General features: G+C 36.8%; 1 protein-coding gene across 1 annotated transcript; it reads right to left on the bottom strand.

The window, feature by feature from the left end:
* Positions 1-133: 133 nt before the first annotated feature.
* LOC113648067 (hemicentin-1) lies at positions 134-21,687 on the bottom strand. Its single transcript, XM_027155097.2, has 13 exons — positions 21,442-21,687; positions 20,017-20,280; positions 19,446-19,775; positions 18,248-18,469; positions 17,244-17,468; positions 16,417-16,680; positions 11,527-11,784; positions 11,118-11,429; positions 10,759-10,989; positions 5,342-5,605; positions 3,114-3,449; positions 2,729-2,977; positions 134-1,807 (listed from the first exon to the last, which is right to left on the bottom strand). The coding sequence occupies exons 1-13, from the start codon at positions 21,515-21,517 to the stop codon at positions 1,701-1,703; spliced, it is 3,138 nt and encodes a 1,045-aa protein (XP_027010898.2). The 5' UTR covers positions 21,518-21,687; the 3' UTR covers positions 134-1,700.
* Between the last annotated feature and the right edge of the window lie 3,442 nt (positions 21,688-25,129).

Below are 25,129 nucleotides of genomic sequence, written 5' to 3'. Positions count from 1 at the left end.
GGTGGCTTGCTAAAGATAACAAGTCTATTTTGCCTCCTTTTGGGAGCGAGTTTTAAACTTAAATCAGACAAGAATGTGCTATAATCCCTCGAGTGACGTTTGTTCCACAACACAAATAAAAATAACACAGAGATTCTTTAAAAACAAAACAATAACAGTATTTTATTTAGCAGAATATTTCAAATAAACTGAGTAACCAATTTTCTAACTCTAAAAGATTAAAAAAATACAAGACAAAAATTCTTTTCTTTCCTTTTGCATTGTGATCATGTTTAATACTTTAATGCAATGCTGTGATGATGTATTGCTATCTAGTGCACAACAAACAAATTACCGACCTACGATGAACAGCTAAAACCATAAAATACATGAAAAACAAAAAGATCAAGTACGTTTCAGAAGTATTCACATCTTTCACATATTAAGATTCACATCTTAAAGTGTGCCTTGCTGGGATTTGGAAAACTTCAATGTCACCTCCAAGAAAATAAGGGTGCAGCAGTCCCCAGGGGAAATGAAACAAATGAGCAACAAGGTAGGTATGTCTGATAAACTACCTGCAACACACATTATCATTTCAGTCTCATTGCTATGCTAGAATCTCCCAAATAATATCTGCTGAACGACAGGCTTAGCGCGTACCGAGCTACAGTCAGTAAATTTGTGTACGCTATAAAGTGACCCTTGTGGAAGGCGTACTTGAATAAAAAAGTACGTTCTTCTGCACATTAGTTATTTAGGTAAGATTTGGATTAAATAAAGCATATGGAAAAGATCCACAGTTAAATAGAAGGTTACTTTACTTCTAAATACAATACACTAAAAAAAAATGACAGTATGTTAAATACATTGGAAGAGTTTCACTAAATGAGGTGTTATGAACAGGCTCAGCAGCACAGACCTAAGAAGAAGTGAATCACTCGCTATAAACGTATAGAAACGAACGTATAAAGAACCGCAGGATAAATTCCCACCTGATCAGAACAAAAGTACTTCTGAGAGAAGTCGAGAATCATAATTACAATCATTCAGTACTGAAATGATTTGATTCGATAGTGTTTAGAGTTAATAACGTTTGATTAACAGAACACGAAAACTAGAAATTGAGATAAAGTGAATCAAACTGACTGGTTATATTTACACACCTACAGCAACTTTGGTTAAACAAGACTGAAACCAGACAAGACACATTAGATAATAATACACATCTAATAAATAATGACTTCAATACAAGATAAATAAAATCGAGTATTGCAGAATAAAAATAATCGTTAAAGAAAAAAAAAGAAAAAAGAAAGAAAGAAAGAAGAAAAAAAAACAGGGCAAACGCTCGGCTCAAGTACTGCCGTCTCCAAGGCCGCCTGAGGCACATTCACAGTAAAAACATGGAGATATGGATCTGCCTGCCCATACAGTACACTCTTTAAACAAGTGATCTTGAAAAGATAATCGGATCTTCTTAAAAGTATTTTCCCAAAGTATTTTGTAAAACTACAAAGCCTTTGAGGTTTTTAGATGGATCTTCTTTCTGTAAGTGTAGCTTTTCCATCCGGCACAATGGTGCTTACTCACACGATGAAGCCACCGGTGTTGAATTAAACGCAACCGTGTCGAATGATTGTCTTTGAAGTGGTGAATTCAGGTGATCTTCCTGTGTGTGTAATCGCTGACTTTTTTTTTCTCAAATCATCTGTGAAGACTCATTTCTTGCTAGTCCTCATTTTGACCAACACGTAGCCAACGATCATCACCACAGCCAGTCCGACAAAGGGTCCGACGATCGCCCAAAAAGTGGTACGATTTCCACCTGTCACAGAAAAGCCATATGCATTATTACTTTTTTTTTCAAGAAATACAGAATTTTCTTGGTACATTCTGAATCAGAAGCTGTTTTTTTTTTTTTTTTTTTTTTACAGTTTGTTGGGAGTCAGTCGAAAAGTTAGATATATAATCCTCTGTGTTGTGAAATACGAAGCAATATAAAGCAAAGTGACTTAAAATAAGCTCGGGCATTGAAGCAGAAATTAGTCAGAAGAAAGTATGAGTCAGACCATGTGGGTGATGAATGTCTTCTGATTTAACACATAAACTGCATCAGCAGATGAAGCTGTTAAACCTGTAAAACCCTGACGTAGATTATTTACTCTTAGCACTGCTGAGAACTTGATTCTGTTGGCTCGAAACATCTTTCTATAACATCAGCTTGGAAATTTGTACACTATTTCTAATAGGTTATTGTTTTTATTTACTTATCGTTTAATTGCATTTCTGTCAAAAGAGAGACCGTTAATAGAGACGACTATTTATCGCAGTTAGAATGTTTGACTCATTTAATGGACAGTAAATTAATACATAAAAATGATGTACAGTAGTGTTTCTCTTAGCAAAATATAAACATTTTGGTGTAAGAGGAATAGAGAACTTTTTAAGAAGGTATTGTTATTTGAAAACTTCAGCGTGGTCAGCTTTGCCTCATGCTGCGTCTCATCGATATATTTTCTTATAAAAGCGTGCCCGGTCTTGTTATATTCTTCACACGAACTCTCATGATGTGTCAGCAGATCCAGACATGAAACACTCTTAAGTGACTACATACTGTATCAGTTTCTATTGAGTAATAATCTCTGGGATAATTAATATCTCTGTTGACTTTTGACTGTTATTTTTTTTCTTTACTTTTAGAACTTTTGCTGAAAATGAACATCACAGAACAAGGTTTTCTACTCGCCTCTAGGTTTGGCTTGAACAATGAACAGTTTGCTGACGCTGCCGATTCCGTTCGACGCCGTGCAAGTGTAGTTCCCTGAACTTAGAGACGATAAGACGAGGACTGGATGTCCGATATTAAATTCCTTCCCCAGGTTTGTCGAGTTCCACGTATACCTCGGAGGAGGATTTGCCGTCACTGTGCAGTTCAATACGATGTCTTCAGTTGTCTCGTTGAAGATCTCAACTCCACTGCTGACCTGTGGGCTGTCTGAAGATAGCAGAGATGTACTTCACAATTCCTGAAGAATTACTGTTATTATTATTATTATTATTTCTTTATCGAAGTTGCTTTAAATGATTGTATGGCGGTTGAAGAGTTGTTAAGAGCTTAAGCAAAAACGTACAATGTACAGTAAGGCCAAGAACCTGTGATGCCACTTCGAAAGGAGTTTGAGCTCCAGCTCTCGTCCTGCTCAGTTTCAGCTCGGCCTCACACCTGTAGCGAACGCCATCGTCATCTCTGTTAAGTGACATGTGGAATCTGGTGGACTGATTCACCGGAGTCTTGGTGGAGTCAGAAAATGAGGTTTTTGCCACTAGATGTTGTCCTTTGTACCAGTTCACAGTGAGGAGGTGAACAGGAGCAAAGTTGTAAACATCACACTGGAGTTCATACTGTTTGCCTTCGATCATCGGCCCTTCGTGACCTACGATGCTGATGGACACCCGGTCTGGAAGCTCTGTTGAGCGAGAAAAACATCTTAAAAATCCTCCTTACTTATAACAATCTTTTTAAAACTGTGTTATATATAACCCTGATGTCCACATGGATGTCATACAACTGTGACTAAAACACAATTTCCTATTAAAACTAATGATCTCAGCTGGTCTTTTTTACAGAGAACGTTTGAGTCTAATCGAGAGTGAATTCTTTTTTCTTGTGGACTTGTGGATTTCAAAATAGAGCTTTTCTTTCTCTCTTATATGACTGGAAGATAGAACAGAGAATGTTGTGACATTTCTCATACAATTTATATTTATATTTATATTTTATATATATTTTTACAATTCGCTTTTTACTTTTCCTGTTTGCTTTTTTTTGTTACAATTTTCCTCTCCTTATCAGTGTTAACTTAAATTGTTCTCGGAAATCAGAAATAAAATAATCATGAAAGTCATATATATTTATATATATATATATATATATATATATATATATATATATATATATATATATAAAAGAAACCTTGTGAGAAACCTCTGTGTCATGATATATATTTGATATATACTCGCAAATTGTGGAAATGTCCTGAATGGATTGTTTGTCAAATTGCTCCCTTCTAATGCAAGACGTCCTCGTTTGCATATCCAACAAAGAGACTGTGTCTCAAACACACGCTTTTGTTGTAAATATGTTACACAACTACATGAAGTAACAGCTGAACTCACAATAATACCAACAATCACATGCTTTCTGTGTATATAAAGTAAACTCTCTAATTAATTAAATCCTATTTTTTTTGCCATTTTTTCAGTTGATATAATTTCTATTCATTTTAATAAAATAAATTTTAATCACTGTATTTCATATTTATTTTTTTCTATTTGAAGTGTGTATTTCATATTTATTTTATATATTTTTATTTTTTTCTCCTTTTTGAAGTGTTGAGCTATTTTTTTTTGTACTTTTTTCTCTCTTTTTTGTTCCATAAAATATAAACAAATATTAAACACCACACCTTATAAATATACTGCATATAGCAGAAGTGTCTTAAAGTAACTATATGACCATCACACCTATATGTGCACGTTGAACATCTCATTCCCCTTCACAACAGTAATAAGCTCCGCTCTTCTGTGAAGGCTTTCCACTAGATATTGGAGTGTGGCTTTGGGGATTAGTGATCATTCAGCTACAAGAGCTTCAGTGAGATCAGACACTGATGATGTAAGAGTCAGGAGGTCTGGGCGTTCAAACGGTGTTCCAGTTCATCCCAAAGGTGTTCAGTGGGGTTGAGTCAGAGTCAGGGCTCTGTGAAGGACACTCGAGTTCTTCTACTCCAACCTTCTCAAACCATGTCTTTATGGAGGTGTTTGCTTTGTACACAGAGGCATTGTCATGCTGGGACAGTGTTTGAGCCTTTTAGTTCTACTGAAGGGAAAATATAAAGTTACAACCTACAGAGACATTCATTCATTCATTCATTTTCAACTTCTCGGGTCACGGGGAGCCTGTGCCTATCTCAGGCGTCATCGAGCATCAAGGCAGGATACACCCTGGACGGAGTGCCAACCCATCGCAGGGTACACACACACTCTCATTCACACACACACTCACATACTACGGACAATTTTCCAGAGATGCCAATCAACCTACCATGCATGTCTTTGGACCGGGGGAGGAAACCGGAGTACCCAGAGGAAACCCCCGAGGCACGGGAGAACATGCAAACTCCACACATACAAGGGGGAGGCGGGAATACAGAGACATTTTAGACAATTGTGTCTTGACTTGACATGGCCAGATTTTGGGGAAGAACCAAATATGAGTGTGATGGTCGTGTAGTATATTTTGCTTTTATCTTCCACCTGTTATTTGAGCTCTACATAGATGTAAGAAAGACCTTCTTACTGTAAACAGTTACTGGGAGCTTCACGGAACACTGTGTTGACAATGGGTTGAGAAAACAAATAGGCTGTATGTCCCAGTGCATGAGGGTTTCCACCTTCCAGGTAATCATCTGGACATCTTTCATCACATGCACTGCTCCCTGAGGCACCTTCCAGCCCATGCTAAAATGGGTGCTTGGAGTGGCAGTGGAACAGTCCACTGAGGCTGAAGCTCCGTACTCCACCAGCAGTTCAGGAGGATTGAGCACCAGCTCACAACGAGCATCTAGGAAGAGAATTGTTGTCATTCTAAAGATTTGAGTAAATAAGCTTTAACAATTGTATTAAATGGAGTTTATTGACATACCCTGCCAAAGTGTTTTACTACGGTTTACCTATGGCAGAAGAATTAGGTCTCTATATTCAATCAATTATGGTTCTTACAGAAAATATCAGCTATCTTCTTCTTCTTTCGGCTTTTCCCTTCAGGGGTCGTGACAGCGAATCATCTCTCTCCACCTATCCCTATCTTCTGCATCCTCAACACTTGCACCCACTAGCTTCATATCCTCATTAATTACATCCATATACCTCCTCTTTGGCCTTCCTCTTTGCCTCCTGCCTGGCAGCTCCATGTCCAACATTCCCCTACCAATATACTCACTCTCCCTCCTCTGAACATGTCCAAGCCATCTTAATCTGGCCTCCCTAACTTTGTCCCCCAAACGTCCAACATGAGCTGTCCCTCTGATGTACTCGTTCCTAATCCTGTCCAATCTTGTCACTCCCAAAGAGAACCTCAACATCTTCAGCTCGGCTACCTCTATCTCTGACTCGTGTCTCTTCTTCAGTGACACTGTCTCTAAACCATACAGCATGGCCGGTCTCACCACTGTCCTGTACACCTTCCCCTTGATTCTCGCTGATATTTTCTTATCACACAGAACCCCTGACACTTTTCTCCACCCACTCCAACCTGCCTACACTCGCTTCTTTACCTCTTTCCCACTCTCTCCATTACTCTGGACTGTAGAAAATATCAGCTATCTAATATGAAATACTGTAAGGCACATCCTGGATGAGATGCTAATCAGCCAACATATATTTGGACTGGGGCAGGAAACCTATTGGTAATTGTGAAGCACATGAAGAATATGCACACCAAAACAGGAAACAAACCCCCAAACCTGGAGGTACAAACCAAATGTGCTAACCACAAAGCCATAACACATCCTGAAGCTTTTACTATTATTATTATTATTATTATTATTATTATTATTATTATTATTATTACATTACATAAGCAGTTCAAAAATTCTGTATCATTATTTATAATATTTATATTTTATATATTACACGTTACTTTTTACCAGTTTATATGTATGCATTAAGTGCTGTTTAGTAATGTTTTGTTTAAGACAGGCGGCAAGGTTTTAGCCATGATTACCGCAAAGTGCTGACATTGCAAACTATCGACCTTTGTTAATCAACACATTTAAATCAACTTATTGTTAGTCCTGAATTATGCGGCGCATACAGCTGTTTCTATGGAAACGGTGTTTGATAGGAGCGTTAGTATCGACGTGTGAATTGTCTTGATGTTGGAGCTGCTGTTACAGTAAGTTAATCAAATCAACGCTTTCTGATCAATCAGAATCAACAAATCAACAGCACTGTGGTATAAAACAACACTAACACCATTCTTACCTGAACTAATGGTGGACGATTTGCCATTTTTCATACTGGAAAAAAAAAGATTAAGCTACAAATGTATGTTTAATCTGACAAAAAAGACACAAAACTGGTAGGATGTTAAATAACTGAATTAAAATACTAACCCTGGAGGTGGAGTTGTATGGTTCTGTAAGTTTTATGATACCTGTGATATCCCAGAAAAGTGATTTGTGACGTAATTTATTACGGTTTTGATATTACATCATCTCGCCCAGCCCTAATCTGACCTAACAGAAAGTTTTATTATTTAATAACTGGCCTATGTGGCTATTCTTTTCATTTTTCTATACAAATCTACAATTTCTTGTCATTTTTCATATAAAACCGTTCAATATGACTGACGGATGTCTTTTCCGTTAGAAGCACAAATGAAAGTGAATTTGCAAACAAACAGAAATGAGCATTGCTGCAATTTTAATATAAAAAGACTGAAGTTTAATCTCTCAATAAAAGCACCGAAACAAACAAACAAAAAAACAACAACAAAAAAAAGCATGATATATACAGATAGAATTAAAAAGAATTAAACAGTGCTGGAGAAAGAAGGCAACAGATTTTTTGCACATAAAAATGCACACAGTGTACGCTGAGTATGTTAATACAAAGGCAGGAGGGAAACTGTTAGGGACATTGTCTGGCCTTTAGCTTTTTTTCTTTTCCCCCTGTTTAATCAGTCAGTAATGAGGAATTTCCTTCCATCGTTGGTGCATGAGAAATTAGGCCAGAGTGCAATTTTGTTCAGGACATTCAGGATTGAAATGATATTTCACATATGTATATACATCAACAAAATGTTATAATGTACAGTTTGTGAGAATAAATATACTTTTTTTTCAGTGTTTTCTAAGGCACTGGGTTGAATAAGAGGTATAAAAGAACCTCACAAGCATTCATGATTGCATTAAAGTTAGTGCATGGTACACAGTTCACTTGCTATTTCAGAGCACATAGTACATGACGAATAGCAAAATAAAAGTCTCTGAATAGAAGACTATGTTTACTAGATACTGGCATCAAAACCCGCAGTAGTTTTTTATTACTGACAGAGCTAACAGTAGTTTAAATAAAATTGGCTCCTCTGACACAGAACAAGATCTCTCATGGTGTAAGAGATGATATGAATTAAAAAATGAGACTGGAGTCTTGATATGTATGGCAGATGAAATGGTAGAGGACTCTGAATGTTAGAAGGTGCACGGACCCGAACTAGAGCTCCGGTAGGTATCCGTTATCGCAGGTTAACCTCACTCTACTCTCAAGATCACCATAACTGATCCACAACTGCGTGGCAGTAGTCTGTATAACAGAAAGCGAAATAACCCAAAGCGCATCCCTACACCGGGATTTTCTTCATGGGAATCGTGCTGTTTTTGCCGTTCTGTGCCACGTCGCCATTTTGAGCCTTCGGCTTGGCTCCCTCCACAGTGTAGTGACCCATCTTGGTGTTTTTGTAGTAGATGGTGTAGATGGTGACGAAGATGCCTGAGATGATCACCACCACGAGTGCAACAAAACCTGCAATCAGGGGCAGGTAGTCCTCTGTGTTGGGAAACACACCAAAAAAAAAAAAAAAAAAGAAGGAAAAAAATAAACAAACAAACAAAAAAAAACAGAAGAGTTGACTATTTTAGATAGAATTGATCTACGTTGTATCTTGGTCAGTGTGCTTTGGACTAAACATCCCTCTTTAGAATGACAATAAAATTATTTAAGTCCATCATGAATAAACATGAAGGAGGGAGAAAGGGGGATTGCAATGTATATACACTGGTAATAAAGTACAAGGTAAACATTAATACATATAATCATTATAATTCTCATCCTCTCTAACTGGATCCACCAAGCTCTCAATATCCTCCAATTTATATCATAATAACATCATTACTCTGATAAATTACGTCACAAGACACTTTGCAGGTATCATCACTGACTCTTTTGTTAATAAAGTACTTGATTTTTGTTAAATGCAATTAAAACAACATTTTTATCAGCAACAACATGCCTCCGTGTGTAGTGATAGACTCATATTTGTCCATATTGCTGACACTACATGCCACCGAGACAAAAAACAAGGCTTAAATGCAGCGTAATTTCACACCCATTATGCAGCTGATAAAAGTATACCTGTATAGCATAGCATAGAACAATATTCTGTCGTTTTGTCGTGTCAGAACAGTATCACAAGGTTTACAGCCCGATGTATGATCTTTTCAACTGGGTGTACATGGTGTAATGGACTTAAATTATATTCTGCTGAAATAGAAGGTTGGATTTGCTGATGTGTCTGTGGTGTGATAACTGTACAACCCAATATCTCAGATCTGGCTAATTTACAGTAAATCGCTTCATGGTGAGAAATCGTTAAGTTCTCACAAGCTACAAATCCTTTCATGCTGCTAAATTCATAGCCTTCTTTTTTGGGGTGATGTTTACGTGGGTAACACATGACTATGATCTAGGGCTGGGCGATAAAACGATAACGATATGTATCGCGATAGACACGTGATCGATATAAAATGAAAAATGTGTCCGATAAAACGTTCGATATTTTTTATTCTTCGTCAAAAGAAAACAGAGGTTGCATTAACAACGGCACTCGCTCTCTGGTAACCTAGCAATGTAGGGTGTGACACGCTAACAGCCAATCATGTAACAGTATCAAGTTTGGTTGCGCCATATTGTTGTCTCGTGCTGGTCTGCTGGATTCCTCATCAGAAACCGGCGACTGATAAACAGAAAATGAGCCGTAAATAAAAGAGGAAATGTCAGCGCGCTGGTACGGCAGTTTTTTGGATAAGTCTGACCGTAGTCAGACCAAAGTCATCTGCAAATTATGCAAGACCGTCGTCCCCCACTTTGCACTATTTTATTACACTTTATTAAGCATTTCTTACAATTTCTTTCATTTTGCACCTTAAATGTTAATAGATATTTGTTAAGTGTCTATTGTGACTTTAGACTTATGTTTACATTATAATTATTTGACTTTTCCTGGTTGTTGACATTTCTGTCTTAATAACTGAGGGGATTATGATCAGAGGAAGGTTAAGTTTAAAATAAAAACGTTTAAATGTAACATATTTTTCTCCTGGTCCTTATTTTAAAAATTGTCATAAAAAATATCATTATTTATCGAATTCGTCCGATATGAAACTGATATCGTGATACAGTTTTCAGCCATATCGCCCAGCCCTACTATGATCTCTGTGTCTCGCCTATTAGCAAACAATCTGCCGGAGATGCCATTAGAATGTAAACAGTGTAAACTAAATATGTGTGTGTACTATATGGGTTCTTTCCTGGATGTGTTTTAAAGTCATATTACACAAATATTGTCATAATAAAGACATACATTAACTACAAATTCCAGCATAATATGAGTGATATATTGCTGATATCTTGAAGCGGTATATCTCATCAAATGCTTAGACACTGTAGCCCTTTAATTAGTCCGAGCTCACAGTCTAGTAACTCAGAAATCGGGCTTTCCATGGAATAGTGTCTCAGTGAACATTTGGAAAAGTCTATGACTAATACAAATTAAAAAACAATAGTGTAAACTGGCCTATTCTTTGTTACTGGGTTCTTACTGGCTGCATGTTCTTCAGAATTCAATTAGTAAACAATAACCTGTAAAGTCAAGCACATACAGAGAGAAATATTTTAATGTTGAATGGTAAAGGTTATAATAAAGAGTATTTTTACCTTCTATGACCACAGTGATCACTTTGGTGTCATTCCCAACAGAATTGACTGCAATGCAGGTATAGTTTCCTTCCCTGGTTAACGACAGGTTTTCACCAATGAATGTTTCGTTGTTGAAGGCCCATCTGATCATGGGTTTTGGATATCCGCTGGCGTTACAATAGAGCTTCTCCGAATAGCCGTAAAACACGGGGACCGTTTGTGGTATATTTTTCCATATAGTCGGTTTGTCTATATGGAACAAAAAGAAAGCAAAGAAAACAACACCATGAACGGAGTTGCATATGAATGTCATGGTGTAAATAAATCATCTAAGCGTACTTCCTGAATTTATTTCATTTTTTTTAACTGTCACTTACAGTGAACTTCAACGAAGAGAGTATCTGATTCGATTCTACGAGGGGGTTTTTCTCCCAGTCTCAGCTCTGCTGAACATCTGTACGATGTATCGTATCTGCTCGATGAGATCGTGAGTGTCGTACTTCTATTAGCTGGATTCTTTTGCTTGTTAAAATCTTCATTTCCCCTCCTAACTTTTTCGTCGTTCCAGTACACAGTGAGGAGTTGTAGAGGACCAGTGTTTTGTATGTCACACTGGAGCGTATAGTTATTGCCTTCGATCATTGGCCCGGTGTGATTTTGGATGCTAATGGACACCTTTTCTGGATATTCTGGGAAAAAAATAAAAATAAACAGTGAATGATGAGATGCAAGTTGTTCTAAAAAGTAATCAACGACATAAACTGAAATCTGAGAAACCAAACTTACTATAAATGGTAATGTCTAAATCTTTACTACAACCATCAAGTCCCACAAAATTTCCGTAGCACGTTGCTTTAAGGATCCAGTCCATGTCATTCGAAGCAGAGTCAATTACCAAGGTGTCATTATTAACTTCTATGTGGTTTAATTTCCATTTCAGTGTTGCATTAGATACAGATGATAGACATTTCACGTTCACAGTTTCACCATACTCCACCAGCACATGGTGCGAGCTGAAGTGAAGTGGACATTCTTGCTCGGCACCTGCATAATAAAAAAGGACAAAAAAATGAAAGAAATCTGTTATATACTGAAACCTACTGATTTTTTTCCCCCTTTCTATTTACTATTATTTGTATAATAGTAAACACACACAGAATATGAGCTCAGTGATAAAGCATTTCAGGAAGGAAATCAAATCAGGAAACATACGAGCTTCCTTTGTATTAGTAGATGGAATATGGCACTGCTCAGGCTAACACAAACAAACATGCACTCAGTAGTCTTTATAAACTATTATATTTTAGAACAATTTCCTAGTCTGAAATACATTCTTTACCAAGGTTCTCGTTCTATACGAGCCGTGCAGTAGACGTGTTGTATGCCGAAAAGAAAACTCCCATATACTATAAACGGATCACAACAAACATGACACCATTAAAAGCCACTATTCGTTCTACCAGATACAGTATACTGTATGCAAAGACTGACATAAAAATGCACCATTTGTATTGAAAGCGTTGCAATGATCAAACAAAAACCTTTGACCCTTTCTAAAGGATATCTTCTAAAGCAGAATCGAGGGTCACTCTTGACAAGTTGGGTAAAAATATATATATATATATTAAATAATATATTAAATGTTTCAGAACCACATCAAATTTCTATCAACTTTGTGATGTTACAAAATAACATGTAGGGCTCAGAGGCAATGGAGCTGATGTAGAGGCCTTTGCCACAAAAAAGTTTATCTGCCATCAAACTAATTTAGTTGGCTTTAAAATATACTTAATATTTTATATATTTAATACTACTGAAGAATATGTAATCCAGAAATTACTATTGCAGTCTGGATCAATTCAAAATCAAATTAGTTTGTTTGCTGGTTACAGGGATCATTTCATATACACGGCACAAAAATTCACTATTTCTTGAAAATACTGTGTTAAAGAGTCTTGGATGGTTGGATGGACGGATGGATGGACGGATGGACAATGCCTCTACCACTATGACACGGTGTGTGTCCAAAATTGCATATGCTATTCTACAACGTTTCGTAGTATAAATAGTGTGAGTCGTGTGTTCACATTGAAAATTCCACCAAAAAGAAATGCACCACAGCTCCCTCGTTCAAGAATGAGAAAGAATGAGAAAATATTTTTATCAAAATAGCCGACAGCACTCTGGTGGATGAAACGTCTTACAGATGTTTTTTAAATTAGTCTACATTGTACGTTCTATTTCTCAACATTCAAAAAATCAGAGGAAAAGTAGTGGCGTTACATTATATACATTTCACGTCATTTGCCTTTGACTGGGAAATGACTTGTTCATTGAGCTTAGTAAAAAATCATAAGGCCTCCATTGGAGACCCTTCTAAGTTTAGACTGTCATATGGGACACAACTATGTTTTATTTTCTACTCCTATGCAAAAAAGATCATCAACAACACAAACATAAAAACACTGTCATACCTTTACAAAAAAATAAATAAATACATTTAAGACATACAAAACCATTTTCTTCGCCCGTGTTAACCACGAAAGAAACAATTCTATCAACTATTTCAACACTCTTAGAAATAAAGGTACGAACTTTACTCTTCCTAAACCTAATGGTGTCTCACCATCCAGGCTATAAGTATTAATCATTAAATATGAATTAGTTACTGCAGTACTAGTGGTACCAATGGTCAAATACTGTGTACTCTGTAAATTTGTAAATTTTGGGCAAGTCATGGCCTAATGGTTAGAGAGTCTGACTCGTAATCCTAAGGTTGTGGGTTCGAGTCCCGGCCACGACTGAGGTGCCCTTGAGCAAGGCGCCGAACTCCCCAACTGCTCCCCGGGCGCCACAGCATAAATGGCTGCCCACTGCTCCGAGTGTGTGTTCATGGTGTGTGTGTTTACTGCTGTGTGTTTGCACTTTGGATGGGTTAAATGCAGAGAACGAATTCTGTGTATGGGTCACTGTACTTAGCCATATGTCACGTCAATTAAATCATTTATTGTTTACTAAGAAGGTGACTGCGATGTACTTTAAAGGTACAAGGAACGTCCTTGAAGTTCAATAACATACCTTGAATTATTTTTATAAGTGCAAACTAAAGCAAAGTGTTATCTGGTAACCTATGAAAAGTAAATCTACAAAACCTTCCCTTGTCTGTTGTGGAATGTGTCCAGGAGTGTCAATGTCGCAGTTGGCTGGAAATACTGATATATCTGAGGCAATACTTCATTACGGCTCTGCTTCAGAGGCTCAGGTTGCTTTGCCTGAAGCTCTTGAGAACAAAGAAGGCTGTGTTGTTGTTGTTTTTTTTTTTAAATGAATATGTCGTGGTATTTTGACCGTAGATAAGAAGACATTTCTGTTACCACAATCATAATCATTTATGCACAGCGGCCCCTGTAGTGTGTCCTGTATAATAAATGGAAAGCTGTATTCTAATGATAAAACATATGGAGAGTATGATAAAGCAACATCTGCACCAACTCTGTGAGGATCCTGAGACAACTAGAAATTTACCAGCTCCAGTTTGACTCTGCTATACTAAAGTACTAAAGAGAAGATACCAACTCCATGTGGTCTTTGAGGACAACAATCTCCTCATCAATACAACATTTATCAGACCGTATATTTGTAATCACACCCTCCAGTGTCACGCATATGAGGATGAGGTTCCTCACCACAGTCACCTCAGACTTGCTCATTGGGGATAAATAAACATATTGAAATATATCTAATATTAATCTTGAATTTTGTATTATATTAATCTTTATAATAACATTTTCTTTTATATTTATGTTCTGTAAAGGTGCTTTGAGACAATGTCCATTGTTAAAAGTGCTATACAAATAAACTTGAATTGAATTGATACACAAATAAATAAATATATATACACACACGTGTGTGGTGTTTGTTGGTGTATGTGCTTTGTGTATATTTGTGTATATATACATGTGTGTGTGTGTGTGTCAATTCAAAATTATTTGTATAGCGCTTTTGTGCTTAACAAAAGGTTATTATAAAGAATAATATAAAGATTAATATAATGCAAAATTCAAGATTAGTGTGTGTGTGTGTGTGTGTGTGTGTGTGTGTGTGTGTGTACACACACAAGGTATACACACAAACACTAAAACTATGACAACAGTTAGTCTAAAGATAACTGATTTTTTTAGCTTTTAGAAACAAAAATAATGTTTTTTTTTCTTATTTGGCAGAATTTTTCCACAGCAGTTAAATTAAAGATCTGTGCTTAACGACACTGTTTACTGTTGAGATTAGAACTAGGTGTGTGTTTAGAAAAAAAGCTTTGCAACTGTTTGGTCTTTGTTTTTAAATCCAATTAGGTACAATTAAGCATGTTAAAGCATTTCAAAATGACACTATATTCACTTTTCCAGGTCATATTTACATACTAATGGTCGAAAACTTGTATTTTTTTCTGGTACCAGTCCAGGGACAAGGAGAGAAAAAACCCCTAAACTTTAGTACTTTTGTGTCTATAAGAGTGTAAACTTCTGTCTTCGTGAAATGTATTTTTTTAACAGAATTTGACACCTAATACGTATCAAAGTTAGCGTTTAGAAATATCTCACAAACAAACCTTCACACAGAGTTTGGACAAACTTTTACAGATACATCCAAGCGGTAGAGAAATGGAAATAAATAAAGTTTCCCACCGTTAAGTTCAGAGCGCAGCGTCAGCAGATACAAAATGATCCATATGTAGATCCGCTCCCTGAACACAGTCACCATTTCAACTTTTACCCTCTTTCTCTAGCTGTAATTTTCAATGCTGGTAGAATTGCTGAGACACTAAACAACGTATCCGAGCCGAGAGAGTGAGGTTTGTGTAAGGAAATCCACCCTGAATTCGCTTCAAAACTATGACCGTACACCGGGTTGCCAGGTTGTGCCAGGTTTTTACACGATACGGTTTTTACCGCTACAGGTCCACTGGCAACCCTGACAAAAGAAAGATCTCTCCATCCCCCCGTTTTGGCGTCGATTAATAAAAAGGATCCCGGATAAGAAAAATGAATAAAAAGAATAATATAACTGACAGATACACGTTAATGTTTACCTATTAGCGAATACATAATGTTAATAAATAAGAATTTGAAACCTTTTTCACTTTTGACTTGCACCATATGCACGTGACTGATGTCACTATCTAGTTTTACGTATATACGTACATACATTTATTATTTATGTGTTTTTCTATGTATATACGTGTGTACACACACACACACACACACACACACACACACACACACACACACACACACACACACACACACACACACACTAAATGTATGTATGTATGTCTAGCAAGCTTCCTATCTGACACACATTTCCAGAACTATTTTCCCCCACTGCTTATCTCTAAGTTAGCCAGAGCCAGACAGCGAGCCAGACAGCCAGCCAGACAGCCAGCCAGACAGCCAGCCAGCCAGACAGATAGATAGATAGATAGATAGATAGATAGATAGATAGATAGATAGATAGATAGATAGATAGATAGATAGATAGACATTTTCACAACATTACATTTCTCCAATTGCTGGTGAAGTGCTGTTATAAAAATAATACAACAGGTTTATGCACCTGGTATAATTTCTTGGACAAAATAAAAAAAAATTTTTTTTTCAGGTTTATCAGGAATTTTACCTTCAACATGAACTCTGACCTCCTTTCTCTGTTCTCCCAGATCATTGGAGGCGATACACAAGTATGTGCCAATGTTGGCTCCTCCAGCATGGTTTATGCGCAGCAGAGACACGCCATCTTGTTCCGTGATTTGTACATTAGATGTATGATGGTAGATCCATTCGTATCTGGGCCGGGGTTTGGCGTTAGAAGCGCACTTGAGCACAACCTCTTCACCAATAGATACATTTTTTGAATGCGGCTCTGAAGTAATAGATGGTGGATCTGAGAAAAGATGAATGTCACAATGATATTACTTTAAATCCAGTTACTAATGTCCTACCATCTTACTCAGGTTGCTAATTATATATTAAAGATTTATGCCTATACTGAAAATGAACACAAATTTTCTCATTTTAGTGTTTACATTCATCCATTCATTTATGTTCTACCGCTTATCCGAACTACTCGGGTCACGGGGAGCCTGTGCCTATCTCAGGCGTCATCGGGCATCAAGGCAGGATACACACTGGACGGAGTGCCAACCCATCACAGGGCACACACACTCATACACTACGGACAATTTTCCAGAGATGCCAATCAACCAACCATGCATGTCTTTGGACCGGCGGAGGAAACCAGTGTACCCGGAGGAAACCCCCGAGGCACGGGGAGAACATGCAAACTCCACACACACAAGGTGGAGGCAGGAATCGAACCCCCAACCCTGGAGGTGTGAGTCAAATGTGCTAACCACTAAGCCACCGTGCCCCCCCTACTGTTTACATTCCTAAATGTTTATATTTATATCTAAAACAAATATAGCATATAATACAGCATATACTTACACAAGACAATGATTTCCACTAGGTGAGAGATGGTGTTCATGTTGTTGCTTACTGTTAGGTTGTATTGCCCCGCATCACTCTTATACATTCTTAGTGGGAAATGTACAGATCCATTTATATCCCACAACATATTATATGATGGATAACCTTCAACCGAGCATTTAGGGTCAAATTCTTCACCCTCGTGGACTGTATAATTGAGTCCACATGAAAGCTCGGGTCCATCTGTAGCAAACAGAAAAAAAATAAAACGCAGATTGAGTAATATTCACCCCCTTTAACTGTTCAGCATTTCATAGTGTTGTGGACTGAAATGGACTTCATTGGTATTATAAGCCATGAATCTTCACAAAAAAGCCCAAAGATGTACATGCTTTCTGTTTTTTATTCTTTATTTTTGTTATTAATGTTGATATAAAGTCAGGGAATAGCTTTAAATAGCTGTTATATTGCTGTTAAGCGGTAGCAAGAACTAACTTTTACTGATATAAAGTGTCATTTGAAACTGATTAAAAGCATGTGTTGTTCTAAATTAATAAGATACTATAAGTGTTGGAAGATTGCTCTGATGTAAGGGGAATAAAAACCTTCAGTATATGCTGTTGCTTGAAAATAATTACCTATGAGATGCACCAGGCCACATAAAATAGAACAAAAGGCTTTATTTTGTCAGATATACTTTACAGCACAGTGACATTCTTTCTTCACATATCCCAACTTTGAATTTTTGGGTCAGAACACAGGGTCAACCATGATACAGGGCCCCTGGAGTAGAGAAGGCTCAGGGGCCCAACAGTTGCAGCTTGGCAGTGTTGGCGTTTGTACCCTGATCCTCCTTTCAACAACCCACAGCCTTAACTGTTTAATCCACCACTGCCCCAATTATCATATCACAACAGCAGTGATTATTTTCCTATAACATCAAATACAAGTGTTTAATTCCTTACATACCATATGCTGTAATTGCTTCTTGACACAAATCTTAAACATAAAAATTGACTTACAAATCACATTCACCATCAGGCTCTTCAGAATATCCCCATTGATGATGATGTTGTACATTCCAGCTGAGGTTCTGTTAAGTGGTTTGGCAGGGTCAATGGTAAGCCCATCTTTCTGCCAGGATAACCGCGGATTTGGATTTCCTGTGACGTCACAGATGCCTATCAGATTCATTCCCTCTTTCAGATCCACAACGCCAGGACAGTTTGAAAACTCAGGTCCGTCTAGTGGATAATCAAGAACACAAGTACTTAAACTATTAGCTGTTAGTCTTCTGCTATTTCATAGACGAATAAATATAGTATCTATAAAGTATATGTATCAAAGTTCATATCTAACGAGTTCATAAATGCAGCTTGCTACTAGTTCCTGGATCAATTAAACAAACACACGTTTGAGTGGTTGGGAAGATAAATAACGATGATAATAGCAGCAATCAGTGTTATTGCACTTAACTTGCTAGTTATATTTATTTGGGATAAGTCAGCTACCATTTTATTCTTAGTTACCATCACTTGCTAGTTAGCGAACTGGATCAATTTGCTAGGCTGAATTGATTATTTGTCTAAATTTATTAAAACTTAGACTCACTGAACAACATTTCTCTGATTATAAATGGACAGAGGACTTTGTAGGTATCCTGGTTAAAAGCTGCATTATTTCTGGTTGAACTGAAAAGTGACGTGACATATGGCTAAGTACGGTGACCCATACTCAGAATTTGTTCTCTGCGTTTAACCCATCCAAAGTGCACACACAGAGCAGTGAACACACACACACACACACCATGAACACACACCCGGAGCAGTGGGCAGCCATTTATTCTGCGGTGCCCGGGGAGCAGTTGGGGGGGTTCGGTGCCTTGCTCAAGGGCACCTCAGTCGTGGCCGGCCCGAGACTTGGGGTTGAGAGTGAGACTCTCTAACCATTAGGCCATGACTTGTGAAATAATGAGAACTATGTTGTTTAGAGAATGTTCTACGAAATTAATGTAACTCCACACATTAAAAGTATGATGTGTCATTTTTCAATACAAAAATTGTGAATTCCATTAAGAGGAGTAATTACTGTGTGGTGGTAGAATTAACGCTGCTTTGCATCGGGCTGCATCACTCCCATCATTGATTATTTTCCTATAAAAGCACTATTATTATTCATGATGATGTGATGTTAAGTTTTAATGAGTGAATACTAACTCACAGTGCACTGGAATATTGAGAAAATCTGATTTCATTTTAGGAGGAGGTTGAGGTCCTTCTGGGCCCAATTTCAGCTCTGCCTCACAACTGTACTGAACACCATCATCACTTCTGTTTGGAGAAATCTGAAGTGTCACAGTTTTATTAACTGGTATTTTGGTTTTGTTCCCATGAGAAAAGTCCTCCTGATTTATTAACACGTCTCCTTTGTACCAGCTCACAGAGAGGAGATAAACAGGAGCAACATTCAGGACTTCACAACTTAGATTGTACTTCCTGCCTTCAGTCATTATGTGACTCTCTGTGCTGAGGGTCACTTGATCTGGAGGCTCTGTTGAGAGAGAAAAACTCTTTAAAACAGAAAACATTCGGAATACATGTTAATTATAAAGCACAAGATTTGGAGCAATACAGATAAGATATAAATTAACTTACATGTAATTACACACACACACACACACACACACACACACACACACACACACACACACACACACACACACACACACACACACATTTCTACGTTATCTGTCTAAGATATTGTAAAGAAATTTCATATTTAAAAAACTCACTGTATACAGTAACTGTGACACCCTTCTTAATTGGCACTGGGTTGTTTAGAAGGTTTATGTAACATTCTGGCTCTATTTCCCACCGGTGAAGTTGCGCCACTCTCCAGGTAATGTGTTGGACATTAACGTTTATGGGTATTTCTCCCTGACTTGCTTCAAAGCCCATGCCATAATGTTTGACATTCGTGCTACAATTCGCAGATGCAGGACTCCCGTATCGTACCACAAGGCTTGATGGATCAATCTGTATATGGTTTTCAGCACCTGGAAAAAAATAAAACATTGTTATGGTTTTAGACACATGTACTGGAGGAACACAGCAGCCGGCACCAATTAGTCAAGTCAATCAATTCAGTCAGTAATGAAGTGGCGCCCTCCCTTGGTAACATAAGGAATATTCTGTTGATGTCCCACAGTATTGCTTTTGTGTGTAATATGACCTGGATACTGCACTTTTTTTTTTTTTAATCTAAAAACTGCTGCAAAAAGATTGGGGATAAATGCAAACTAAAAAGAAAATAAGTCTTATATCAATCTTGATTTTTTTTTAAAAATTCTATTAATAATATTAAACTTTTTGTATTATGTTCTGTAAAGCTGCTTTGAGACAATGTCCATTGTTAAAAGTGCTATACAAATACAATAGAATTTAACTGAAGTAATTTGTGTAAGAAATTGGACAGAGAGACAGAAATTGATGAAACACCCTGCTGTCCTGTAACACAGACTCAAGAAAACAGAAGTTATCTTCTATCCCTGATCTACAAACAGTAAAATATCAGATTTTCCAGGCTGACCTACATGAGTGTACAGTGTTGTATTAATACCAGCATTACTTGTGAACTGTGCACACTAACACTGTGTAAAAAAAAAAAAAAAAAGTTTACCTTCAGTATAACTCAATAATAATCTGGATATAAATGATCTGAATATAAAAGAAGACTGTAGAAGTTTACTGTATATTAGGTGTTCATTCACTCATTCATGTAAACAGTAGGAGTTAATGAAACTTTTTCTGTGATAGTTTCTATGCAAAACAAGTGGAGTATATAACCTTCTAACATCAAATAATAATAATAATAATAATAATAATAATAATAATAATAATAATAATAATAATAATAAAATCATCGTTGACATGATAAATAATGTGAAAAAACACATGAAAAAATATATCATAATCATCATCAAAAAATTAAAATTAAAAAATAAATAAAATAAACACAAATGATAAAATAAAATCATAAATGAATAAACGATATGAAAGGCAGTAGAAGGATGTTAAAATGAAGGTTAAATGAGGATTTGTAGAAATGAATATAATTATAATGAATTCATAACAAGCATAATAATACAAATAAAAATACAAATCATAAATTACTGAAGTCCTCTAAGGTCTTGAATAGCTCTCCAAGCCTTACTTACCAGGCATTTGATGGAAAAAGCACAATAATGGCAGTAAAATCCGAGATAAGTCTCTTAGGCTCGTGTGTTCCAACATGTCTGTAGATATTATAGCGCGCGTCTCGTGGTACGGGTCCCAGCGGCTCCGGCTGAAATGTCCGAGCGCACGAGAAATAAGAAGTATAAGTGAATGGGGAAGGGTTGCCTGAGTGGAGAAAAATCACCCTTAACCTCTCTATCATCATGGAATATTGCATGAAACGTCTGAGGCGGGTTTACGGCGTGGGATGGACTGAGTAGGCACTGAATCAGCCGAAAATTCATTTCAAATACTACCTGGAAATAACATACTGTATGCGCGCGAGCGTGGGGGCACACCCGTCTCCAAGGGGGGCGTTAGGGGGCAGTGTACCCCCCTAACACACACACACACACACACACACACACACACACACACACACACACACACACACACACACACACACACACACACACACACACACACACACAAATTGACTCATCATAAGAACCTGAACGAAATTCACTTAACCTTAGTTATCTTAACAATGGTAAAACTTATCCAGAAACACATCAATCATCAAACATCTTCAGAAATGTCAATCAGAAAATTCATATTCAGTTAATACACAAAACGTAACTAAACATAATTATATTTAAACTACTTAAAAACATCCCAAAACAGCATGTAAACCTTGTGTAGACTTAATTCATTCATTCAGAAGTCGATCATATGGAAAAGTATTTGAATCAATGAATAGAACATGATTGTCTTGTGTTTTGGTGTTTTGAACGTAGTCTGTTTTAATTAGAATAAATACGGGTGAATGTCTGTTTCTCAGATCATAAAAAAGTGTGACCCCCTATGAAAATGAAATCCCCCCCCCCCCCCGCCCCATCCTGTATGTTCTGGCGATGGCCCTGCGTGGGAGTGTGGTAGATAGGAACAACCCATCTTACCCCAACTAATCTCTATTCACTGGATCTGTAGTGTGTGTGTGACTAAACAAGAAAATAATTTAAACCATTATAACATGTTTTTTTTTTTTTTACAAAATGTGATGGTAAAAAGAGTTTTATCTCTCTTTTATATCACTCATTCATCTTTAGCAAATCTGGTGGTCCGTCACTAGCTATAAGAGACAAAATAATGTTTTTAGACCCAACTTTGACCCAGGCGAATATATGATGTTTAGCTAAAACAGGGCTAATGTTGGTAAAACTGGATTAAAAGCAAGGTTAAAGTATGTTGGCCTAGGGTTACGGTTGATATGGGATTTAACCCTAAAACATTGAGAACAAGGAAGGGCAGATATTATGGAGCCATCACAGTCCAAGAACACACACATTTACAGACTCATTCACTCCTTTGATATAGCTAATCCACCTACACACTAACACACTAAAACTAAAACTTAAAACTAAGGATGCCCATAAGAGCCAATTATGGTTTTTTGAAGTGATACCATAGCAGAACCATTTTTGGTTCCTCAATAAACCTGTCAGTAAATGGTTCTTAAAATAACCTTTTTTCTTAGTGCCATTAAGAACATTTTTATAATCTAAAGAACCTGGTTCCACTAAAAAGTCATTTTTGTACGATGTAAACATTACATGGATGTTAAAAGTTCTTTATAGATGCACCCTGGCAAATAACTATTTAAATAGCCATTATTTTTATTCTACTAGTTTTTTTTTTTTATTGTAGGTACTAAAACTAAACACTATAAGCACATCAGATCCTTAACCATATACCCTGGTGGAACTCTATTCCCTGACAGGAAACAAAACCTGCCACTGAGATAAATCTCAGTGTTGGTCCCAAGCCCAGATAAAAATGAGAATGCGTCAGAAAGAGCATCCAGAATAAAGCATGTGCCAAATCATATATGTGGACCAGATGATTTACAGTGGCAACCTTGAACAGGGACCAGCAGAAAGAGCAACAACAACAGGCAGATTCTTAACCACTAAGGATCACAATTGTCTTGTCTGCTGCTATTTCCCTTTTCTTGCACTATTAAAAGAAAAAAGCATGGCTACACAAGGATAATAATAATAATAATATTGTTTTAGCTTGGCATGGAGTATATGGTGCACCATTTTAATGTTACACAGTACTGTTATTCAGTACTCCCATGCGCCCTCAGCTATCATAAGATCTTGCCACTCCCTCATGTTTAAGGTCAGAGGATTTACTCCATTTATAAACAATATCTGCTGCAACAAAGCACATACTCTTATACATTCTCGAAACAATCATTTAACCCATGGAGACCCATGTTCAGATTTCCTCAAGAATGCTTGGAGTACATCTTTAAGGATTTATCTGAAATGTGAATTTCCCAAGATTTTCCAGATCTGTTCTTTACTTTCTTTCTCATTTTTTCTCTCCCAGTTTTTGTGCTTGCATTCCTCCCCAAGAGCCTTAGTCTTTAATTCCTGGCATTCTTTAGACACACTCCTCATTTGTATTCACCCTCCTGCGGGGAATTTCTTTTCTGTCTTTTCTTTCTCGCTCACAGTCGCTTAGTAAATTCACACACGAGTTTAGAAAAAAAACACACAAGCTAAAACTTTCTTTATGTTTTACGTTCCACCAACAAGCTCCTTACTTTTGACTAAACTAAAAAAAATGGAATGAGTGAGAACAGCAAGTGTTGTTCCAGTGTTTTAATAAACATCTATTACACAATGCATAATTTTCCATTTATTGTGCCATGAATACATATCGGAAGCTTCACATAGAGAAACTTTCCAGACTTCAGGAAGTTTTTTTAATAAAGTCTGCATCAGAACACACACATTTGAAAACAATCTGATCAGATAATACTGCATTCATTCATTCTTATTTCCTTTTTTTTTGTTCATTTAGAGAAATTAAGTATGATTCTTTCCTCTGCTCCAAAGAATTCATTAAATATTTTTTCCTAATAGTTTCCAAGTTATTTCAAAAAGAGATGGAAACACAATGCCCTGTGATGGGTGTCCAGGGTGTATCCTGCCTTGATGCCCGATGACGCCTGAGATAGGCACAGGCTCCCCGTGTGACCCGAGACGTTCGGATAAGCGGTAGAAAATGAATGAATGAATGAATGAATGAATGAATGGAAACACAACTACCTGATGTTTTTATCTCTGTTGATAACCTTAATCAGAATTTTAGCGGTTGAAGACAACACCTTCAAATTTTAGATGCTTACGAACAAGCACTTGGGGCGTCTCAGACAGCAGAAAAAGGTATCACTTGTTTAATTTGATATCACTATTTGCTTTTAATAACATTTGAGTCAATAAAAAATACATTTTTTAGCATTATTTTTGTTAATATTTCTATCAATATCCTATCCCTAGTAGGCTTGGTACAAAACAGAAATACTTATGACAAACTACAAATTCTTAAAGCTCAGATTGTCTACTTTCATATGAGTCATTAACTACCACTATGACAAAGTGTCATTAACTACCACTATGACAAAAAATGTGTATATATATATATATATATATATATATATATATATATATATATATATATATATATATATATATATATACATAACACATCGTATATATCACATATATATAACACATATATATATATGACACATCGTTCATGACAAATATATGTACAGAAAGAGTCCATGGTTTAATTCTGAACTTTATAGTAGTGTCTGTATTGGAAAAAAAAAAG

The sequence above is a fragment of the Tachysurus fulvidraco genome, chromosome 24 (assembly GCF_022655615.1).
Source record: "Tachysurus fulvidraco isolate hzauxx_2018 chromosome 24, HZAU_PFXX_2.0, whole genome shotgun sequence".
NCBI lineage: Eukaryota > Metazoa > Chordata > Actinopteri > Siluriformes > Bagridae > Tachysurus > Tachysurus fulvidraco.
This window is presented reverse-complemented; position numbering and strand designations above follow the sequence as displayed.